This window comes from Fusarium tjaetaba (assembly GCF_013396195.1).
Source record: "Fusarium tjaetaba strain NRRL 66243 chromosome Unknown NRRL66243_c0000094, whole genome shotgun sequence".
Classification (NCBI taxonomy): Eukaryota; Fungi; Ascomycota; class Sordariomycetes; order Hypocreales; family Nectriaceae; genus Fusarium; species Fusarium tjaetaba.
The window spans coordinates 162139-175478 of record NW_023501290.1 but is presented as its reverse complement, the minus strand read 5'-3'; the positions used below and the strand labels follow the sequence as shown (position 1 = coordinate 175478).

General features: G+C 50.6%; 1 protein-coding gene across 1 annotated transcript; it reads left to right on the top strand.

Moving 5' to 3' along the window:
• Positions 1-296: 296 nt before the first annotated feature.
• On the top strand, positions 297-827 carry FTJAE_5055 (uncharacterized protein; the record flags this gene model as incomplete). The annotated part of the gene is made up of 2 exons (XM_037351524.1): positions 297-431; positions 657-827. The coding sequence occupies 2 exons, from the start codon at positions 297-299 to the stop codon at positions 825-827; spliced, it is 306 nt and encodes a 101-aa protein (XP_037207887.1).
• Between the last annotated feature and the right edge of the window lie 12513 nt (positions 828-13340).

The following is a 13340-nucleotide window of genomic DNA, read 5'->3' as shown; positions in this document are numbered from 1 at the left end:
TGGGCTTTGCAACGGCATGGGAAATTCCGTCTTGCACTACCGTCCTCTTACACCACCTCCTCCCCGTTGCCCAACATTCACACCGGACCCAGACAAACAGAGCGAGACTGAAGGGAATTCACCATGAGAAATGCGCTCCCCTTGATCTTGATGTTGCCAGCGATGCCGGCCCCAAATTTGCGCGCGGAACCGGGTGCTGGCTTTTGACTGGGCATCTTTTTCGCAGGCAACCAAGATTACACTGCTGGAGATCGGAAGCTGATGATTCGCGAGGCAGTCAGTCCCGTCCCATCACGATGTACGTCCCAGTATGTGACAGCAACATCATGACTGTAAGTGAGAGCCTGGTCAGCGCAGACATGTGTGGCGCTGTCCTCGTCAACATAGAACTGGTGGCGGCCTTCATCACCTACAAGTCATGGTTCACAATAGTAAGTCGTCCGGAGACAGTTGAGGCGTTTCAAGAGAGCAAGTCACGCGAGCAAGTGAAGCGCATCCCTTGAGCAGATGAACCGTACTTGTATAGAATCTACTACAATAAGCCCGAGACTTGCAGCAACGTGAGAGTCCTGCTAGATGTGCGTAGATGCAGTACCAGAAGTACTTAGTGTCTTCCCAGGTTTCGCTGTAATTACAAGTACTCTTGATACTACAAGTGTGATCCGTTGACTTTCCTACTGGTGCGCTTCATGTGCCCAAGGGATACCGGTACTCGTGCCACTGAAGGCATTCCCAACAACATTGAACTGAAGCTCTGCCGAATCCAGCGCTGTGGTCCTAGGAACCTCTACGAGTGTACCTTCCGCAGGACTACAAAAGACAAGTAGGAATAGGGTTCCAAAGCCGCTCACAGTGCTTGCTTACGTCTGCATGGCCATACTGCAAGTCACCCCCTTTACGGGGTCCCAGCCGCTCTCCCATGGCATAATCAGCGAACTCTCACTGTTGTGTGTCTACTTTCTGGTGGCTTTGGCATTCATTCTCTTACTGGAAAGTAGATTTGTGATAAACTGAGGCTGCTGTCATCGATCCCGTAGTGCCTAAGACCCCCAAGACTGTCAGGGGGGGTGAAGGCCGTCTACCAAGACTTTGCCGTCATCACCAAGAACACTGAGTTGAATGCTGTTATGAAGAAGCCATAATTCGGAAACGCAATTTGGACTGTTTCGTCTCCTTCAGCACGCAAATTAGTAGACGGTATCATGGTAGTCCTTGAACATCATCATGCACCTCGACAAGCATAACATGGCCGTCAAGCGGAGGGTCTCAAACTAAACATCAATGGCCAGCGCAACCAAATCCGGTACTTCTCGAGCCAGCAGGAAGCTATGCCCATGTGTAGGCCAGCCGCGATGCACAGCCAGGAATAGCGATAGCAGACGCAGAGATCCAAGCCCTGGCAGACTGGCACCTAGTCGGCATTGTAGTAGTGATAGCTGCGAAGACAAAAGTATGATACAACGTCGGAAATTTACAGGGCTATCGGCGGCTGATCAGGAATCAGCCGAGTACTCACTCCATTAATGCAAATTGGACTTTTCTCATCAACGCCATTCAGGTGACAGACCGAAGGTAGCATGTGCTACGGATAGAACTGTTTCTTTGCATATTACGCGACGGTAATAAGCTCAGTCTTTGGAGATTGACATCGTCCCCAACGTCACTCCTACCTCGAAACATTTCGCATTTAGCAACATACGGCCAAAGGATCGCCAGTAGACGCAGAACCAGAGATCATCGGTTACATGTGGGCACCTACAATAGAAAGTCTTGCAGTATAGCCCGTTGCATTTCAGCATAGGGCACAAGAACAGTCAGAGTTGCGCGTTCAGAATGAGCGTGTCCCTGACAGCATTGCCTCCAGTTGCCCTGATTAATTGGGTGTTTATACCAGAAATCATCAGGAACTGGGATTGACTCTTTGACGTGTGCCTCGTATCTTTAGGAGGCGCGCTTGTGGTGTAATATGGTTCTGTAAAGGGGCAGATCACGGGCTGGAAAACCCCGAGGTAAGGGGTGCATCCCAACCCGTAGCTTGTTCATATGCCATGTTTCCGGGCTGCGAGAGTGCAGGCACAGTATGAAGTGGCGAGCTGATTTCGAAGACTCGAGACGCGGAATCAGGCCAACGCAACGAGCTGGTGGCTGGAGGACAGGTATGTCGAGCTTGAGCATGTCAGAAATGATGTCCCATCTGAGGCCAAGCATGCGACCTGGAAGTGAAGCGCCTTACAGCATCAATTGTCAGAATCTGGTCCTTGATGAATCGAGGGCGGCTGTTGTCGTGAGAGGGTCTGGCCTTACGTGTACTGGCTCAGTGTCAATCCATAGTGGCGCTTCTGGTTGCAATTGGCGCTGGTGCTTGTTGGTGATAATGCTAGTGCTGGTGCTGCAGCCGTTGCGATCGACGGGATGGCTGCCGGATCCTAGATTCCATCTCACCTGTGGCAGATGCCTTTCTCTTCCATGTACGCAGGGCATGGTCAGACCGAAGGACGCTTGCCCTCAGAGAAAGCAGCGTTTAGAGAGAAATGCGTAAGATGTCGGTGTTCTTTAGTGCAGAGTCGCCTCGCAGGATTCCGTCCTGACCGTGCGGTTGATCGAGATAGCCAGGAGTCGCGTGGGCTGCATGAAATGTCGTTGGTATAGGAAGAGGGCCCGGCGCCTCTGGATAAATGATCCTACACAATGAGATCAATGGGGACGGCAAAGCGCCCACTCTGGAGAGCGCTGCCTTGGTGTTGTGGGTGGCGTAGCTTCGAGAGACCAGATGTTGAGAGGAACCATGCCGCTTGGTAGACACAGGATGCAGCGCTTACAAGATGAGAGCCCCTGAAAGGCCAGTTATACATAGAGTAATGCAGAAGTTATTATTACTGGCATCGCATGGCCCAAAGCGCCGTCGTATCGGAGCTTCAAAGCTCAATATCGCAAGACGGCAGCCCCATCACTTGGATACATGACCCAAATGCCCAACCAAGCAGTCTCCAATCATCATCAACTCCGTCGATACAGAGGCCAAGGTCAGCGAAGGAGATACTCTGCTTTTCTCCGATACTACCGTCATCCTTGCTAGGCCTGTTGTATTGACTGTGATTTGCATGTAGCCTGATAGATTCGGCTTCCTATATCGAGGTAGCCAAAAGTCGCAGGGTAGATCGAGGAGTAAAGCATTCTCAGCACTTCGCTTGCTCTTGTGCAAAGGCTGTAGGATAGATCGAAGATTGGAACCCAACGCCGTGTGAAAGCCGTAGGGGTAGATCGTGGATTGGGGCGGTCTCGGCGGTCGCTTGCTCTTGTGTTGGGCGAGGGTTGGGTGTCAAAACCATCCGCGAGATGAAACTGAACGCGGGTGGGAGCGTCTACGTATCATCAGCTGATCCCCATATTCTCGTGTGGATTTGAGCAAAAGCATACAGGGCTGGCCCGAAAGCAGGTGAAATATGTCTCCTCGCCTCCCGCAATGCTCGGCTTTCTGGGCTTGCTACCACAGGAAGATGGCCGAACACGATCCAAGTATTTCACCGTGAATAACTCTTGTTCATCGCAAACCACAGGGACCAGTTCTAGCCAACTCGCCTCTTCAGGTCAGTCGTAATCTCTGTGGGAAGCTGCGACAGAATAGATGACAGGAGGAGGCGCTGGCGGATGGGAACCAAAGGTGAGAATTGTCGGTACTTGTGGGAGTCTGTGACTAGCAGACATCAAGTAAAAGAAAGAATTCACCAAGAGTAATAGCCATCGCCCTGAAATAGAGATAATCGCAGTCAATCCGCTTTGGATCCTGTTTGCAGCAGTTGAAGAGGGAGGGGTATTGAGAGTGCTATCAGCGAGGAAGACATTCTCGGGACTCCATCCAGACCAAACATAAGATAAAGAGCCGTGCAAGTCATACCGATGTTGGCGCCTGGTTGCTTGATAGCCTCAGTATCCCTGACCTCGGTATTGGCCTCAGTCTGGGGAGAGGTGAGGCCATGATGTAGAGTCGAGTCCTCTGTCTTCCTCCCAGCTGAAAGGCAAAGATAGTTATCGAGGGGAGCTCGAGTAAAAAACAAGGTCATAAACCAGCTCATCAACAGCTTCAATCGTAGCTACAGTTTCGCATCGCATCAGCCGTCAGATAGCCAGGATAACGAGCCGGCCGGTCGAAGCCTTGTGGATCAAGCTGAGAGCGTTGAGCGTGGCGGATGGACTGTGTGTTGGGGGAACGGTAGCTTTTCCAGCTAGCTCTAGACTCTCATGCTTTCGCCACTTTTGAGGAAATCCGATTCCAGTCGGACTGATCGAGAATGAACCAGGAAGTGACCATGGATTCGGCGACGAGAAGGTTGCTGGTTGCCGACAAGCACTCTTTTGTTCTGGTTCCTTTCCATATAGCTGCGGACTCTTGCGGTCAAGTTTTGAGAGACTCCCTTCCTCGTTACCTCTGTATTGAGTCGAGGTGATCGATCTAATCCCGAGATGTTAGCGGGCGGCCATGCTGCCTGGTGACTGTTCTCCGTCGGGCAGGTGAAGCGAATAGATGGCAGTGTCGCACGTGTTCATCGTCTTTCAAGATCAGTATCGATTTCATTGCGCTCAACAATGGCATCGCGAAGGGACTCGGCAGCTTGCCGTCGCGATCGTATTCGGTTGGGTTGCATGCTTGTTGTCGAATCGATCAGGGTTGCTAAATGCGAGGCTCGATGCACGCGGGGCGCGAGTGATGCTCTTCATTGCGAAACTGTCTGTCACACAAGGCGATTTCGCGTCGTCCGGCAGCAACAGCAAAGCTAATCAACATCGAACCGATTTCAAGGAGAATGTCATGGATAAGCTGCAATGGCGTACTTTCTTCATGGCTCGTATGCGTCGTTCGTTGCGGGCATGTCGCGGGTGCGTCTGGTGCATCTGTCAGGCAAGTAGATTAAGAGACACAATCAGTGATCGTTCCCAATGACGATGTTGGGCGAAGCTGAAGGTGGAAGCGTGCTGTTGTGATTGGTTGGTCAATCGTTATCAGCTTATCGATATGAAAGACCGCGGGCCACCTCTATGGTATTTTCATTATCACCATCACAACCCAGTTACAGCATTATGTATTAAGAACCTGTATGTCCAGAAGTCTGATTTTGTATCGAAATTCAGTTTATTCTTTTTTTCCGTCATGGTGCGTGATGCATTGCACGTTTCTTGGCTTAATGCTGCACATCACTTGTCGGACTTGAACAAAAGTAGAAGATGAATTGTTTATTGGATTTATAATTATTCTCACAACCAGGAAAGGAAAAACGACATCTTAAGCTCTAACTATTATCAGGTTCAAGTTCCATTCGCCCTCCTAAGCACTTACGTACAGCTCATTGAGTTGTTAGAACAAAATGTCGTTCTTCATGTTTGTCAACCTTTTATTGCCCTGGCTACCCTGTGCCTTCAGCAAGCATGTGAAAACGGTCTCCAAACCACCACTGGGCAGTACCACCCCGCCAAACCAAGTGGAGATCTAGCGCAGATCAACCGACGTCACCAGCCATAACCGGCGCCTTTCTCCACGAAGTTCAACAACATCAAGTCCCAATCACCACCCCAACGTCACCCGTTCCCAATCAACTGCACGACTGCCCCGACCGCTATACACGGCCACAGCTTGAATCCGAGGTCTGCTCAGATTTTATCCGACTCGTATATGCTCAGAGGAAGACGGCCCGACGCGTCTCACCCCGCGATGAGCCAGATGGCGACGATGCGATGCGATGCGCAGCTGGCGCGAGCACATTTGACGCAGATGTCGCTAATCTATGTATGTAATGATGTAGCAGGACATGTCTACCACGAACGACCGCCGTGATTCTAGCCTACGCGACAACAAACACGAGCCCCCGATCGAACTAAGTCCCGACCGACGGATAGAGGAAGCAGTAACGACGCTTTCCAAGGCACTCATAGCCAATGACCTCGAGATATACATACAGAAGCAATGATCTCTGTATCTGGGATAAAACTGCTTCTTCTGTAACCTCCATCCATCAATACATGCTCGTCCGCACCATAGGAATTGAGTCAACACCATACTTGGCCAATGGGGCTCTCTCAGCTTTCACTCCCTCATGCATGCTGCTGGCTTCCATTTCCGGGTCTACTGGCATTGCTAGACTGGACTGATGCTTCCCTTGCGCTGTAATGAGATCGTATTGTCTGCCTGTTAGCATTGCCTAGGCTAGGCATCCCGCATGCTTTGCTGAGATGCATGGCTTTCGCTGTTGGTGCTCATTGCCTCTCACCCTCGCGGTTCGTACTCAGGTAGTCGAATGCCACCTGGGGATTCAACTGCCTGGTGGTAGGCCTCGACGTCATATATTGCATTGTAATTTATGGCTTTCAGTCTCTGATATTATTTTGCTTTTAATTGAGAGGCTTATCTTTGTTGAGGCTATGCGCATATTGCCTTCCAAAAGCTAAAGTTAAATGGGATTTTTCAGTGTGGTGGCTTGATATGCCTCGCTGAGGCGTCATAAGCTTTAAGTATCAATCAATAGTCTCTGCACCAGTGCAATGTGACGAAGTGAAACAGAGGAACGCCAGCTTAAGCTTGGACCGATGAACAGCTTACTTTTCGAGGACTAGGGCTAACGTGGAGTCGCCGGTTTGTACACGTCCAATTTGCTCACTTAACCAGGCATTCAGTTATTCACGTTCTTGAGCATGGTTCGTGACTGGGCTCGAGAATGAGTTACCGGGACGTTGTTTCAATGAAATGGACTCGCCTTGCTCGGTACAGACAGTGGGTATCTCAGCCCCCAAGTGTTTGCGAATGGAGGGTTAAATGAGAACTGTCTTCCTATAGTCGATGGAAAGTAGATGTTGCGAGGGAGACTTCTTTGTGGCTTAGGGTTGGGAGTCTCGTGTGGATATGTAGCCTTTGTATATTTGTGAAGAGACTGGATACAGGTAACATGCGGTTTCGGGAGGTCTCCGAGCAGAACACGCCATGCGACTTGAAGCTCAGATTGTGGGTTGGAAGCGGGGTTGATGAAACGTTGCTGAATTGACGGCTCTGAAAAACATAGAGCATACTGGGACATATAGTAACTTTCTGACTGAATTATATATTCCGCCCTTGACGCTGGAGATTGGCCGATCCAAGTCTGCAGTTCCGAACCACTTTGAGTCTAGCAAGACTGCGGTATCCAAGCTGTAAAGGATCCTTATTAATTTGAAACGACAGAAAACCTCGCTGAAATGGCAAAGGACTGTGGGTTCCTCAATGCTTATTGCCTGTTGGTCTCTTGTTGGACATGATATTGATGGACTGCTAGGACGGGGCCGGTCGCTGCCGTCCAACATGGCTCCTATCTATCCCAGCACTGATACAGGAGGGCAAAGATGGTGGACCCGTAATCGAAGCTCGAATTCCCCTTTGCTTACCTCGGAACTGCGAATCTCACCAAGTCATTTACTGCCCGGTAGGAATCGTAATATGGATGCGTATGGGGGCTGGGGACTGATAAGATCTGCCATTCTCTTGGGAACAAGGAGATACGCAATGTAAAGGTATATACCGCTCTCTATTGGGCCTGGCGGTGTATAGAACTGCTGCCTTGACGGCGAGTAGATAGAGTTACAGTCTGGCCAGATAAAGAAGGGATCACGTGAATGCATTGAAGGAGATCTCTGCTGCACAAGGTATAACGATAAAAAGCTTGCCTAAACCACGAACAGTTGCCTTTGTCACTTTAGTCACTACAGCTAAATCCTCTCAACTATCTTGCACTTGACACAATCTCGCAAGCTACCTTGACGCTTAACTAGCGGACCTTGAGGTCCTCAACGAGCATGGTATCACGTTCCGGGACTTGCGGAGAAGAGTGAGTTTGTCATTTGAGGCCCGATACCAATAGCTCGACCTTGCTACACGTGTATGTTTAGCCAAAGTAGGTTCACAAATAAGGAGGCCCTGCAAAGAAGTGCTCCTTTGATACAGAAACACCCCGTGAGGGAATCAAGCCCACTGGCTGCATAAGTCGATTGTATTTAGCTAGAACATGACATCTTCACTGGGAAACACAGCGACATTCAGAAGCAGTACATATTGCTGCTTTAACAGGCCACCGACACGGCAAGTATGCGAACCAGTAAACCCAACAATGATGCGAGATATTGGGCGACATGCCCCTTGAATTGTCATTCATCGGTCACCAGTACCAGGTCACTATTGATCAAGAAAGGTTATGTTGTGGAAATTGAATACCAGAGCTTTCGGGCACCTCCCCTCGCGGGAAACATCCAGCGTTACTACAGGTTTCTTAAAGAGAATGAGCACTACGTATAGCTGACTCTACTTATTGGTTTCGGTCATTCGAGGGGGCAAAGATCTCGATTAGATAGATAATGTGTCTCGGGGGTGTCGATTTGCTCGAGGGCTATGTCGATATCGTTGACTTTCACCGATCCAAGGCTATCTTTCTGAGAGCAAGGTCGAGGGTAGTCTTGGAGACGTCAAGGGTAGTGAAGTGGTACCCGATGGAGGCCACAGAGCAGCTTATCCAACAGATCAGAGTACGCCGCGACGCTGAGGAACTCATCGGACAGGGTTATCGTCTTTGTTCACGGTGGTAGTAGACAGCGAATGCTTGGTGACGTTGCTGTTCTCGGAACAGCTTGCAGGCGTAATCGAGAAGCACTCAATAGTAGATATAAGGTGGAGATGGGGGAATCGATGAAGTTCTTGAAGACCATATGATACGTGGTGAGGTGTAGTAACCCGGCGCTTATGAGAAGGACCTCGTGAGGAGGTTCGGGGGAAGATCCGGACAGAAGACGAGTTCAGCAGGAATTACACCGTGGAGATGACGATGGGCATCCAGAACTGAAGACGGCACCCAAAAGCCCCCGTAGTCATTGACGAGACAAAGAGTGATGACACCGCATCGTCATCCATAGCAGGACCAACCTCTTCCGGATCGTTCTTCGGGATCGTCGACTATGAGATTATCTCCAACTTGGTGAGCAAGACCTGACCAAATCTCCCTAAGCTAACATCCACGCAGAGGATATGCTTCCTCATTGTAGACGAGCACGATACCGACCACAATAGCGTCAACTAGAGCGGCACTGTGGTCAACACATTCATCCACATATGCTCAATCACAGACAGGATCAAGGCCAAGTTGGAGAATATGCGCTTTCACCAGGTCGTCGGCACCAGGAACTGAATAGAGTACTACAAGCCACAAGACTAATCGACGAGAAGACTATCTACCCTGAGTACGAGACGATCCCATATATTGTAATAATGAAGGATTACGTCTTCTCTGCGGGTTTCGAGGACTTCGAGTCCGAGATCTGCGCGTCCCTTGACTTCTGTCTTTTGTTGATGAACACTCTGAGTAGGATGTGGTCAGAAGGTCGGAGATGTTTGCGGAGAGATTACGAGATCACCAGTACAGTCCCATTCTTGATGAGGTTCCCGAACTTCTCAGTCTTGTCTACCACGTCGCTAATCTTCATCTCCAGTATCACACCTAACGCCCTCATCCTCGCGTTGGACTCCCTCATCTTGGCGTACATTAACGCTGCGTTCTGGAGCATCGATACCCATCTTCATGCGCCATGGAATCTTGATACCTGACCCTGTCCATGTATGAGCTCCCTTGCCTTACCTATCAGAATTGCGGAGGGACGTCATCTAGAACGGGAATCAATACGATAGCCGCTGCTCCGGACATCTGTGCGATACAAGTTACGGAGATCTTGCAATGTAGCCTGTATAGGCTTTTACTGCAGATGATATATGCAAATGTCATGTCTTGTGCTAACAGGACTCAATTCCTTGGTGCCGGTCAAGGTTAAGACCGAAGCACTCAGCGAGAGAAGCCGATAAGCGCATTGATCAACCAAACCAGGCCCCTTTATTCGATTTTACCAAACAGAAGAAAGGGACAGAGACACTAACTCAATCCCAATTCCTCAGCGCGAAACCAACACACGGCCAATCGAAGTCGAGTTATATTTCTAAGCCTTCGGCACAGAACGATCGGCGATTGCGGGGACTATCAGCAGACAGGTCGCGTTGGCCTATGGACTGGTCGGTCGGTGCTGGGTGGACATTGCGCGGTGGGAACGGAGTTGAGAGCGATTCGGTGCGTGAAGAGCGGAAGATTGACGAAGATGGAGGAGTCGCAATGAGCTTGGCTTGGGTTGACGTGCGGTTTTGGGAGCGGTTCGGAGGGAGTTTGTCGGATCTGATGGCTTTACTCTTTGCCCTGGCGTTGGGCGTTATTCTCTGCTTTGTCAGTCAGTATCTGCATTGCATACTCGTCTTTGCTGCAGCGTGAATTGAAGAGCGTAATCTGGAGTTGAAGTGGAAACGCGGGGTTAGCGCGTAGCTACGTTCTTGTAGCATCTATTACCCCGCGACGCGCATGACGCGTTATCCAATGCATCCCCACCACTTTAGCAATGGCCCCTCTGACCCACCATCTCAACACTGCATCTTGCTTTACCAATACTTCTGCCGGCTACCTATGGACTTGTGTGAAGGCTGTGCTGTATTTTGTTGACTGACAGATCAAGCTGGTCTCTAGTGCTCCAAATCCTCCCCCAAAAGCGAACAATGGCTCTCCGATGAGCTTCGACACGCACGTCCCCAACCGACTTGTGCTCTCCACGACGAACTTCAACAAGCTTCGAAGAAAGTGCCCACGAGAATCAACTTTCGCTCCTATACAATTTCCCAAGAGACCGACCGTGACCAGCTTCCGCTCAAAGATGAGCTTCCATGATACCGCTCTTGACGAGAGATCTCGCTCCCAAGAAACCTGGTATAGATGACGAAACCGCGCTCTAAGAGCAGCCTTGGAGAGAGATTGCACGAGACCATAGATACAACGACAGCGCCCAACCTCCCGCTTAACACGGTTATGCAAGAAATCACTCTTGTTTCGCTCCACAGCAATCGATGCACCCAAGCAACCGATCCCAGTAAAGACCTTCGCTCAACAACAATCCTCCCACAAACCCCTACCCACGACCGAACATTCGCGCCGCAACGAGTATCTTGAGGCCGCTTCGATTGAAAACATTCGCTCCACAATAGTGAAAACAAGGAGATTATACTGGGGGAGCGGAATATCCTGGCTAGGCTTAAGACTGAAGTCCCTTCACGTTTGCGCACCCTGGGCAGCGACTTGGTGACCTGCTTCCAATTTCTCGCAAAGCGCCCGAACCTTTGACGCTTCCCTCGCTCTCGTATTGCACCCGACCGTCCTATAAAGCCCCTTCGACTTCAGCAATGGACACCGTCAGCTCCTGCTCAACACAATCTCCGTTCGCCCTGCCAGTTGACATCATGCCTTTAACAGCGATCTGTTAGACTTCAGGAACGTCCCAAACATCTATGTCCCGCACAGTCGACAACGGCTAGGGTGTTACCGACCTCACATCTAACGCTATCGCTGACCTGACTTTCCACACCGGCTTTATCGATCGCGGCCAAATGGTCCTGGCATCGACCCGGCTCCCCAGCATCGCCCCCCAGGCAGGCTTGTTCTTCAGCTATATGCCTACCCCCAGGCAGCTGAGTTATCGAGCCGTCCTGGCCCAGATGATGCTTCCATGCCCATCGCCTGTACAGTTTGCATCCCCCGCACACCTACCAGACCAGCCTGTGAAGATGTGCTCATCCACCAAGATGACGACAGAGGAAGCTAAGGATTCATGGATGCCGACCCTAGCGATGGTATTTAGGCACACCAACTCACCATCACCAACACACCTGACTTCTACTTCCAGGCCCCTTAACCAGCAGTCAGAATCGGGCGGCTGACGGAAGAAGATGGAAGCGTCCTTGTGAGGCTGGATGCAGCTCAAGTCAAGCCCTCCGTAGCTGTTCGGGAGGAGTTTCGGCCAAGGAAGGCCAGCGGGCTCCCTTATCGGCAGGAACATGATCAACTTGGAATGCCTAATAGTCAGCCACATATACCGAACCCGATGATAGCAGTATACGATGTTCGACACTTGCTTGGGTGCCGATGGACTATCGTGAGAGGCCCCCATGCCTGGCTTTATGTAGTTCATGAGGCGCTAGAGGTTTGGGATACATACTCGACGAACTTTCACCACTGAGCTTTTCTGGATGCCGAATGACGAGCTCCTCTCGAGTCTACCAACAGGCCACATGCAGACTGATTTCCTATACTCCCCCCTAACCTGCCAGTACCTCTCACCCACCCACACGCGCTGCGGCGCATGATGACACAGGCATACTCATACTATGCATCCTGGGATTGTCTCTGCTGACTAGACACTCGATCTCGCAAGGAAACGTCACAGGAGATCATTCAACGGCCTCAGCGGTGACTTTGCGTAAGGATATTCAGTGCGCTGGCAGAGACTGATGTCTCTGCCCCAGACCAAAGACAGCTGGTTATGATCGCGGCGGCACTTGACGAGACTCTCACTCTCCCCCGAAATGATGCAAGGACTTATCCTGCTTCCCTACAACAGAATCCGAGAGGCGCTGTAGCTGATATGCCTCTGCGATGGGCTTCATGATATCGATAGCGAGCGGTCTTTCAGTCTGGCCAGAGCACTCCACCGCTCAAGGCAGCTCGCAAGGATTGTCACCACGAGGACAGAGGACTTGAGCAACCTTACTAACAAGCAGAAAGTGACTCTCCAAAGATTTTCCATGTCACACCGGTTCTTCGGAAGAACCTTGATTCAGAGGGAATCTTGCAATTAACTTGACAGAGCGGGAGGGTTTTAGGAGATAGCGTGTTATAATACACAACCAACAACCAATCATCATATCATCAGCAGCCGTTACCTCCCCCGATATCACCAACACCTCCCAAAGCAATGGGCCCCCCGCTGTCCTCATTACCGTCATCACTAAGATCAGCATGGCGCTTAACCGTTCGCCCCTCGAGCGCCTGAAACGGCCTCAGCTCCCCGTGTCAACAGAGCATCTAAGAAACGCGGGATTCATGCACAGTCTACTGAACCGCCCCAAGACTGGGGCAAGTCACTGTAACGCGAAGTGCCTGTGTAGTCTGCTACGATAGCCTTGCCTGTGAATGACACACCTAAGAAACTCTTCTTCGCCAGCCGCGCTGCTGCCGCCTGTCTCCACGATGCGCTTGACCAACAATCTTCGTAACGTCGAAACCAACTGCAAGTAGCAATAGTAATGAGTAGAGTTGCAGTAGAACCGAGATGTCTTCAACTGCATTAATGCTTCATAGCAGCCAATACAGCTGCAGGCATGTGCGGAAAGCAACAACAAGCGGTATCACATAGGTCTTTGCCTGTGAGTCTGCTGGTGATATCAAGTGATCCAAGATAGCATCGAAACATTTCAT